Source organism: Notothenia coriiceps, unplaced genomic scaffold, assembly GCF_000735185.1.
Source record: "Notothenia coriiceps isolate Sejong01 unplaced genomic scaffold, NC01 NC01_scaffold00015389, whole genome shotgun sequence".
Taxonomy (NCBI): Eukaryota; Metazoa; Chordata; class Actinopteri; order Perciformes; family Nototheniidae; genus Notothenia; species Notothenia coriiceps.
Window position 1 is genome coordinate 34,795 of NW_011348090.1, and position 11,135 is coordinate 45,929.

Here is an 11,135-nt window from a genome sequence, read left to right on the forward strand (position 1 = left end):
TCCTTTCTGAAGACCAATTTGTTTTTGTTTATCCATTCGGCTTGTTGTATTTGTTGTTACATTACATTTAACTTGTTAAGCGACTTACATACTCAGTACTGTGGGCAATCCCCACAGGAGCAACTTGGGGTGAAGTGTCTTGCCCAGGGACACAACGACATGCTGACTGCAGTGGGGTTTGAACCTGTGCTCCCCTGATCCGAACACCGACGCACTAGGCCACTGCACCACAGCCTCCCTAAAGATAAACCTAGTAACCCCGCCCCCTTTAAAAAACGTCTCTTTTGAACGTCTCTTTGAAAGGAACGGAGCCATAAGATCCGTCTCCCTTCAAAGAGCCATAATTCCCATCACTACCGACAACTCTACCTAATGTTTTCAATCATACAGAATATCAAATGATGTAAATGTTGTCCATCAGAGAAATAAAAAAGCCCTCAAAGACTCTACCGACAGAAATGGCAAAACCTTCCTCATGATGTTAAAAAGTGCTGAGTGAAATGAGAAAAGAGAATTTCCTCAACCCACACCACCTCGATAGAGCCACGATGCAGCCAATCTTCCTCACAAGCTCCCGATTATTCTGAGCCGCCATGCTCAGAAGTCAAAATACCACTTATTTTTAAAATAAAATCCTTTAAACCAACATTTCTAAGACACTATAATGAGTGTCCGTAAGGGCATCTTTTGAGAAAGCCGCTTGAGCCGACTAATAGGCAGATATTTTCTGCCCTCTTGCTACGGTTATGAATAATGGATCAGCTTCAAATAAATAGCGTCCCTGTTGTTGCCACCTTTTATTTAGGAGGTCTAATGCACACAAAAGAGGGAGAGCAGAGCAACATCAGAGGAAAACAGAAATCGAGTATTACGCAGACAAACACACACTTTGTTTCTGTCTAGTGGCGGATAAATTGATTTTTGACACAGGAAAATAGACAAGTCCAAACATAGCCGGCTCCTATCTCTCTCTCCAACACACACAAAACAATGATGGATGACATATTACACAGGCCTGGTTCTTTAAGACACATCTATGAGTTATTGCCACCATTGAACAGTAGACTATAGATTTTTTGTTTAACTACTTCTAGATGGATGTCTGACATATCTTTAGCTTTGGCCAGTAGCTTTTTGCAGGTAAAAACATGTTCTGCTTAATTTGCACTCCTCTGCCCCCTGTACAAGAGGGTGGATTTGTATCTTTATCGCTTAGCACGGAGACGGGCACACTGCAGGTGATTTGAAAAGTAGGTGTTAGAAAATCGCTAAAAAAGGTTTATAAATGTAAGACCAGGAGGTGAGCAGGACTCTTTCCCTTCAAACATCTCAACCAATGTTATTTCCAGCCATATTTTAAATACTCAGTGTCTAATTGTCCTTCCTCCTATGCTGTGTGTAATGTTGGGGATTTTATCTGTATATGTTAGCATAGCAGAGGGAACATAATAAGTGATAGCATCAAAGTGCAGTCAGTAAAAGGTATGCATGTAAGGCCAGGATGTGAGCAACACTTCTCTGCTTCTTAGCAACCGAACACTTCTTGTTTCATCATCTTTTGTTTTGAGATAAATAAGTCGCTGGCTGTTTCTTACAGAATCCGTTCCTATTAAAGCTTTCATTTCTTACATCAGTAATCATAATGTCATGGATCAAACATGAAAGCATAATTTTATGGCTGAACAATGTGTTTTAAGAGTCAACTATGACATTAATTACACTGGCTTTGGAATGAATAAAAGTGCCTTTACAAGAATTCATAGACAGCTGCAATAAACACAGTTATGCTAAGCTTTCATGTATGATATGATTGCTTCAGTAAATTGATACCAAAGTACTAAGTTTTAATTACTAAATAAAATCAAGGTTTCAAGAAGTTTCCGAAATGGAAATTGTAGGGAATACTTTTCTCACACATATATAAGAGACTCAAGCAACACGTGTTTAGCGGCTGTATGCAAAATCTAAATAAGAAGTGTCATAATGTGTTTGGCTGACGCTGCTCTCTCACACATGACTCATTTTTAATCTTCTTATAAAACAATTTAGGAGCCGCAGCTACACTTGAAGTCAACTGTGAATACTGACGTTCAAAATGCTATGATGTAATAATGTCACATGAGATCAAACTAAAACCATATTTAAAGAGGGAACAGAGATCATTATGTCTGCTTTCTGCTGGAGCGGATATCGATTTCTGTTTTGAGAGGCATCGTTGCCTTGTCCATCGAGGCATAAAAACTGGGCTCTTAGAGGAGAACAAACAGTGATAATCCACGTTTAAGCAGCTTAATGTGAGGTGCTATACTCCTGGTGATTAATGTGTCTAGAAGCGCTCATCTCTGCATATTGCATCTCATTCATCAAACCATAAAATAACACATTTATAGGGAAAGTATTTTTTCACGTTTGTTCAAAAAGCAATTGAAATGCGTGTAGCCAAAAGAGCGACACAAAAGCCTGTGGGCTGCATCTGTGGAAAGCCATTTTTGGTTTATTGAAAATAGTTTTGTCCTTTTGACATTTCCTTTTTTCGTCTCTACCAATTTTTTAGTGGCCGGAAAAGCCGAGCTGTGTCCCTTGGAGAACTAGTTTTATTTACATTTTGCTCAGTCATGTGATACTTCTTACATATTAAAGCCTCCTCCTTATCTGCAGCCAACATCTAATGACATCGCAGCAGACGCAGCGTAGTGTTGATATTTATGAAACTTGCATTTTAGTAGAAGGGCAATTTTTACAAATGCTGTGAATATAGGAAATGACAAGTGCATGTTTAAAATGCATGTATATTTTATTTATTTAACATGTCCATGTCTTCATGCATTTAAAAAGCCTCATGCATTAATCTTTTAGCATCCTGCTATGAGTGAAATGGTTTTATCATTCAGTGGAAAAATGCTGTAGGGTGATCTCAAACTCATCAAATAGAAACAATACAAGAAAACAATACACTTTTTCTTTTAGCTTATATTTGTCTTGGTTGAGTCAATAGCAGCAGTAGTGATGGAATTAGTTTTACAGCATACATTTAGGGCAGAAACTACCATTTCATGTTTTTCAAAGGGGTGGGGGATTTAAGAAACCTTGGGTGATGTAGCTCAAAACAGAATTTCTGACTCAATATACTTAAATACAAATATTCATAAAATATTCTTTATTTTCTACCAGACAAAACCGGTATTCTTACCAGTGTGTAGAAGACACTGAAACAATGGACACATACATAACATTTTACCGAATCATTGAGGAAAATTAGATACCTAATATATTTTTTAAATTCCCTTCCCTTAGCATAAGTATTGTATATTTGATTCTATTATTATTAAGTGTGAAGTTTTTCCTTAGGAGCTGCTCAGTGAATGATAGCAGGAGCGATGGACTAACATTGCGTAGCTCTCAGGTGTGAACTGTGAATGAGCAAAAACTGAGCGTTGAAATTGCTATAACAAGGGGAAGGCTTCTCATATAATCTTCTTAGAGGTTTTAAAATGTATTTAACATGTGATTTTAGCAACATTGGACAGAATAGAAGCAGATAATGTTGAGAAAGAACCGAGAAACATTTACGAACCTGTTTTATATCTGGTCATATATTGCCTGTGTTGCTCATGTTTCGGCACATTCATCTAGCTATCTCTAATTATAAATGCGTGTTATTGATAGTGTGCCCTTTGCCGCGCAACATAACGATAATTCTCTCACATGGCGATGAAACATTTGGAAAGAAACATCTGAACTGTGTAGCTTTGAGACAAAAGCAGCGCGATCGATCCAAATGCCCCAGAAAGAGTTTGGACAATGATGCAGTACCTCTGTGGGTTCGGCTCGTTGTGTTTGTCTCTCTCGTGTTTAATCATTCTGTAGCGGCCGATGCGAACGTCTGGCCTGGACACCTTCATCCCATTCAGAGTGATCCTGCAACACACACAGATACAACATCTGTTAAGGGAAACAGGGAAATGAACCTAATTAAAGAGACAACGAGAGAGATGAGAAATAGAGTCAGAATAAAAGAAAAAGCAACAGGAAGTGGAGAGGGGTACCACCTTTATGTTTCATGAGGAAATAAGTAGGTGTGAAGCTAATTATTTCATTATCCATAAATATGTCTGTTTTTCAAGTAAATGTGTTATTTATTGTCAGAAAACAGAGAAAAAGGCCATCATGATAGGGCAAGTGATAGGACTGCAACAATGAATCATTTATTTTCATTAGCAATTCATATGGCAATAGAGAACCGCAGTGACGCGTGCTAAAACCCGAATTAAACTCGTTCCGGTTCCTTCGTCAAAAACGCAATGCAATTTCTCCATAGGATTTTGGAAAATAGCTCGAAATAAGGTCTGTGGTTGACACACATTTAAGAGACGGATCACGTTTTGTTCAGCCGGATAATATCCGCATGTCTACCCTACTTTTATAATTTTCGAATCATAAATCTAGTCGCCAGAAGCAAAATGCTAACGTTATGCTATAAACGAACTACAGCAGGGTCGCTGCTTCAACGTCACGCCGACTTAAGATCCATATTCAAACATACAGATTCTAAATGGTACAAGTTGAAGCGTTTGTTTGAACAGTTTGCAGGAGGCAGGTACTTGCTTTCAAGCAGAACAGGGCAAACAAACATAGCGAGAGTGTTTACGTGTTCGGTGTAATGACGTACAACGGCCTGGACAACTTCTGTAGTCCTATTCAGCCACTCGGTAACAACCATCGTTTTTCAGACACGTAAACTCTTCAAAAATCACCAGTGGGGTCACTGCTGATGTATATAATGTCGTAGAACAAAACGTGATCCGTCTCTTCAATGTGTGTCAACCACAGACCTTATTTTGAGCTATTTTCCAAAATCCTATGGAGAAATTGCATTGCGTTTTATCGAAGGAACCGGACGTGGTAAAAATGCTAACTTACTTCCGGGTTTTAGGACGCGTCACTGCGGTTCTCTATAATCTTTTTATTCATTTATAAATCCTTTGGTGATCAGAAAACAGACAAATTCAAGACATAATTGACTGTTACAAAAATAAAAAGCCCAATATGATGTCTTTAAATAGCTTCTGTTATCCAACCAGTAGTCCAACACCTGAAAAAAGCTGCAAATCATGGCTGGATTCTGAAGGTGTTGCCTTTAAGGCTTTAAATCGGATTCAGGGTATGTCGCTACTTAATAAAACCAAAGAATATGTATTTTCCTGCAGCTGCTAATGGTCTAGCAATATTGCATTCCTTCTTATGATTGTAATTGCCCTAAAGAGTGCATATCCCAAATGCCCCCCAAAACAGAACAACTACAAACAATACTTCATAAAAATGCACAAAGAACCCGAGACCCCTCATGGCTCTTACTGAAAACAAAAACAATAAAAAGGGAGAAAGAACTATGATCAGAGACTCATTAAGAAACACATTGCTCAACTTCAGAGGCGGACACCAGCTGGGGAGAAAGACGAGGATTTGCAGTGTGTTTCATTTCAAACAAAGCATAACATCACAACTCAGAGAACAGCTGCAAAGTTGTACTACCACTAAGATGCAATACAAGGGCAAATCTGCACAGAGATTTATATCTGATGCTACAACAAATGGAGTATGGGCTTGAACAACAGATCTGTTCCACATACAGCCTGAGTTAAACCCAGGGGTTAACAGAGGCATTCATACCTGCAATGATACAAAGGAGAGTGCATGTGTGTACAGAATTTGTATTTGTTGCAATGCTCTGATTCGTTTAGTAATCTCTCTGTCTGAAAAAGCATCCATGCCTGATATTGTTCCTCAACAACTGCCCGTCTATTCAACACTGACAATGCCTCCTCTTGTTTAAAAACGCCTCGCTTCCTCCGTCTTCAGCCATCTTATCATCTCCTTTTTTGACTTATTTACCACCATCTTTTCTATCTGTCTCTCCTTTTTCACAATTTCTTTATATTCTCTTCTTTAATTTCCTCTCCTATCTCCTCCTATCTTTTTTTTGGGCAAATGTTTAAGCGTCCTGAAGGTAATAGCTGGTATTTTAGGCTAAAAGAAGGTCAAAGATTTAGCATTTTGTGGAGTCTATTTGTATATAACATTAGAAAGACTGATTCTTATTATTACATTATAAGCTTATTGTGCTCATTTTATGTGGCAGTGAGGAACGAAGGGAAAAGTTACAAGTGTTTAGCTTGCAATATTGAAAGTAGCAAGGTCGAGTGCAGAGACTGAGAGAACACAAAGAGGTAGTCAGAACAGCACATCGCACCGGCCTTCACTTTGTATGGGAGACGCATTCCCCGCAAAGCTAGGAAGCAACATTATGGTTTCCCGCTATATCTGAAGAGACGTTAGAGAAAACAAATTAGTATGATGGTGCCAGAGTAGGGAGGGACTTCCACAGGCCGGCCGAATGCTGATTGGAGGATCGTGTTGCCAAGACACTATCTGAGTCTGCGCACCAACCAAAGAGAACCAAGTCTAAACCGCGGTATCTCTTCAGCTAGTCTTGACCAATCATAAATGTACGGGCAACGCCCTGTGTAATAAAATGTATTGTCGCACGAGGTTCGAGGCTCTTGGCGGATTTGGTGGTTACAGATTACAGTTTTGCTGCCTGTGATTCCCAAGGACGTGATGAGTCCTTGGCCAAGTAATATACATATTTTGCTCTCTTTACAATAAATAGTTAAACTTAGAAGTTGTCTGTCTTTTCTGGAATTCTGAACCCAACTATTTATTAGCAGTAGCATAGTTCAAAACTGAGGATACAAGTAATGGACCGTGTAAACTCAATTGCCCTTCTCAGGATAGTAATCTGAATTTAAGCTTCAGAGGGGTTGGTCGACATGTTTTTGAAATTTGTACAGAAGCTATAGCAAGTTAGCTTCAAGACTTGTTGCTACACTGCGGTAACAGACAGCTAGCACTAGCTACAACATATTGTACAAAACATGAACTTTGTGTCAATCTTCTCATGTAAATCTATTTTTGCAAAATGTTACACTATTTATACAATCACTTAGCTTTAGAATTGTTTTACTTTTGAGAGAGCAAGGCTCGCTAGTTTCCCTTTGCTTTATGTTTAGCCTAGCCAAGTAACCCAGTCTCAAGGCATTTTGTGTTATAGTCACGAAATTAATTTAATCTATTTCGTGTCAGACAGAACGATTTTAAAAGCAATGTATTTCTATTGGTAGTATGTTTCGTGCCTGCACCACGTATTTTTGTCCGGTCGGGTCTTGGAAGACCAGAAGCTGTGTGGTTCAAAAAAACATTTTCTTACCCTAAGCCTAACCCTAACCCTTTTATTTAAAATAGTGTAATGTCTGAGTTTTTTTTCCGTCCTGGAGGAAAATAAATGGGGCTCAGAGCCTCAGAATACTGAAATCTGTATTTAAAAAAAGAAAAAATATCCTTCTAATTTGTTCTTATTTGGTGCAGGCACGAAACATACTACCAATAGAAATACATTGCTTCTAAAATCGTACTGTCAGAATACTGAAATCTGTATTTTTTTTATTATCTCTTTTTCCTTCAAATTTGATAATATTTACATTGCTTTTGAAATCGTTCTGTGTGATACGAAAAAAATGCGAAAATCGTGTTGGTGAACACGAATCAATAGATTAATTTCGTGACTATAACACGAAATGCTGTGAGACTGTGTTGCTATTTAGGCTAATATGAATACTTGCATGTGTAAGTACATGGATTCAGGTATTGTGTTTGTGTGTGCTGGTGCACATCTGTATCCTCTTGTGCATACGTGTCTATATTTAGCTTCAGTTTATAGATAAGCATATTTGTTGGCCTATATTAATTGCACGTTAGGTAATGTTATGTCAACACAATATGCTATAAATCGTTTTTGGTTTAATTATTATAAAACATTGAACACTATTTAAATATTTCTCAGCACTGTACGTCTTTTCTTACAAACATCTTCATTTTCAGCTTATTTGTTTGCTTCTTCATCCTCTCCTGTTCTTTCTATCTCTCTCCTTCTAGTCACATCTTTTAACCTTTCTCCACCTCTTCATCCTCCTCCTTTTATCCCTCCTCTCTTCTGCTATACAAACCAGTGAAATGTAAATAATACAGAATGTAGCCATGTGCTATCAAAAGCACATCAACCCGTAAGAGGCAAAACCAAAACTGCATAAAAACAACCCTCCTATAAATAAATGCATTGGAAAACTAAATAACATATTCCCTCCCTCTCTCATGATCCAGTGACTTTGCTGACTTGACACATGCATAGAAGGCTGCCTTTTGTCGGTGTGTCTGCGCGTGCACATGAAAGCAAGCATGCATTTGCATAATTTAGAGATTTATTATGGTGCAAATAATGTGAGCCAGAGTGAGAGTGAGCTAGCCAGCCCTCTCCTTCTCTTCCTCAGCTTTTTAGTGCAGTGAGCTTAGTTATGCATTATGCACAGTTCTGCATCTTTATAATAATCGTCTTTGTGCCGTTGCCCTGCAGAGTGTGAGGCTTGACTCTGGTGATATCAGCTAGAAATATGAATCCGTCCGTCTTCATCAGATTCAGTATGAACTCAAAATACCAAATTTAGTTAAAGCTACTTTGAGCACATCAGCAATCTTCTTTGCTTAGTTTGAACCATTTCAGGTTTGCTGTGTTTTGACTTTCGATGACTTTTGCTGTGGTGTAAGAAGTAGAATCTAGATCATCAGAAAAAGTACTTCCACTGCGTAGAAATACTGCATCACAAGAGAAAGACCTGCAAATGAAGTCCTACATTACATTTAATTTGGTCGCCTGTGACGGTTAGGAATCCACTTTTGTGCACGTGTTGTGGTTGTCTGCAAGAAGTTGTCATGAATTGACTTCATTTGAAGTTCTGAGCCAAAACACTTTTTAGAACTTGGTCATTTTAACTGGAAGATCAAATGTGCTCATTAATGAATCAATAATCTGTGTAGTGAAAGGATTACAGCACTTTCAAGTCTGTGTGACCACATTTTAGTGTTTGAAAAGCTCAAGCTTCTGAAGGGATGGTCATCTAGATTGTAACACTTTCAGCATCTCAGTGTTGTCAAATATTGGTGTTTAATTAAATAATCTTCAGAGGAAATGGAAGCAGTTTTCGGTCTTCTCAAAAATATCAAAGTATGTTTGGTTATGTCAGTGTTTCTCAAACTTTTTCATACCAAGGACCACTTAACCAATATAAAAAAACACGCGGACCACCTAACTCCACAAATATCCCAAAATCACATCGTTTTTCTAGAACAGATTACAAATCGCCTAAAAATGGTACAAACAAGTGGCAACATGTGTGATGAAGGTGCTGCGCTGGGCTATATCATGAAACTTAACCTCGCTCCATTGCGGAGATATTCCCGCGAGAGTGCGGAAAACTTAAATGTATTTATTTATTTCAAATGTGAAATTGTACCAATATACTCACGGACCACCAGTAGTCCGCGGACCACACTTTGAGAAGCACTGGCTTATGTAAAACATAATCAGAGATTCTACAAAATCTGTATCCTTACTACTGCATCTCTGCTTGCATTCAAAAAGTACATTTTGAAAGTCTGATTAAAACCTCCCTGAGGGTGGGCTGGCTCTCCATCTCGTCATGTGTTAATACGACACTTTGCATGATGATTACAGGCAAGTCCAAGTTTCTTGTACACAAAAAGAAACACACACACACACACACACACACACACACACACACACACACACACACACACACACACAAGCTGTTATTATTCCATGCCCATGCTCTAATACACTCACATATTGTTTGATAAATGAAGCTCAGGGTTTTAGGTCTAATAAGGTTTCAGAGGGACACTTTGAAACCAGACAAAAACTGTCTAAAAGAAACATCCACTTTGGCTGTGACCTTGTAGGTGTGCTTTGAGGGTGTGCTTTTGTCCATGCACATGTGTGTTGTAATGAGCTGTGAAGTAGCCAATCAACTGGCTTCTCTTTATTCCTGTAGACAGCAAATAATTTTGTCCTTGACCAAAACTAAAATGTAGCTGGAGCACCAACACACACTTGCTTACACACACTCCCAACAACACATCAGTGCAGTCATTATTTTCCCCTCCTCTGACAGGCGGTAGGCAGTAACGTGGCGTGACATCGCAGTGTGAACATTATGTAAGGGATGGGACACTGAGGATACAGCGGAGCTGCAGGATGGAAAGCTTTAGTGTTCCCCAGTGTGATGTATATAATCCCGAGCCGACACATAAGACAGCCACCTCCACTGAAACACAGTGGGAGGGTGGCTGCTGTGAAATGTGTTACTTTGGGGTACCCTCAAGCAAAACTGTTTTTTTGAGAATCAAGTCAATACCACTTGGAGCAGTAGGGTAAAATAACATTTAGACAGAAGTTAACTACCCTGATTTTCTTGGTCAGGATAACAGATCCATGCTACTTGCTTATATATATTTATATCTAGGCAAACACATTCTACGCTGAATGGGACCATAATTATGTTGGATGCTGGATTTGAGAGATAATGCTAATTTATCCATCCCTAATGCATCTTTCTGTGAGGATTGAAAGAAAGTGAAAGTGTTATAATTTAGGCAAAAGCCTTTCAATGTAATTCAATCCAGAAATTACCTCTTTAAAACCGAACAGTCCTCTCTTTAAAGGTCAGTGTTTACACTGTGTAAGATAGGTGTCCAATTGATATTGCAAACCAAACATTTCATACTTCTGCTGCAGGGCGATATCTTTGAGGCTTATATACAAAAAGGCTATTTTGTTCTGAAAGGCTCCACAAAGACTTGGTATCGAACGTATTTTCTACTTAAATAAAATAGTCAACTTGTCCATTAAAGCTGCCAGCTGTCCAGAACCTCAGCCTCCTATCTCACCATTAATAGGATATACCATGAAAAGCTGCATTAGCCGCCTGATTCCGAGAATTGTGTATGTGTGTGTATCCAAACCAGTGTCCCACACACACACACACACACACACACACACACACACACACACACACACACACACACACACACACACACACACACACACACACACACAAACACACACACACACACACACACACACACACCTTTTCTTAAAGGAGACCTATCATGCAAAATGCACTTTTGTACGTCTTTTCTACATGAATATGTGTCCCCGGTGTTCC

The 11,135-nt window shown here is 38.8% G+C and overlaps 1 protein-coding gene across 1 annotated transcript in view; it reads right to left on the minus strand.

Moving 5' to 3' along the window:
* LOC104948903 (beta-1,4-galactosyltransferase 2) overlaps positions 1–11,135 on the minus strand; it is a 33,473-nt gene that overhangs the window by 10,069 nt on the left and 12,269 nt on the right. Inside the window, exon 3 of the mRNA XM_010775138.1 lies at positions 3,814–3,918. Coding sequence (XP_010773440.1) covers positions 3,814–3,918 — 105 coding nt within the window. The remainder of the gene's footprint in view (positions 1–3,813; positions 3,919–11,135) is intronic.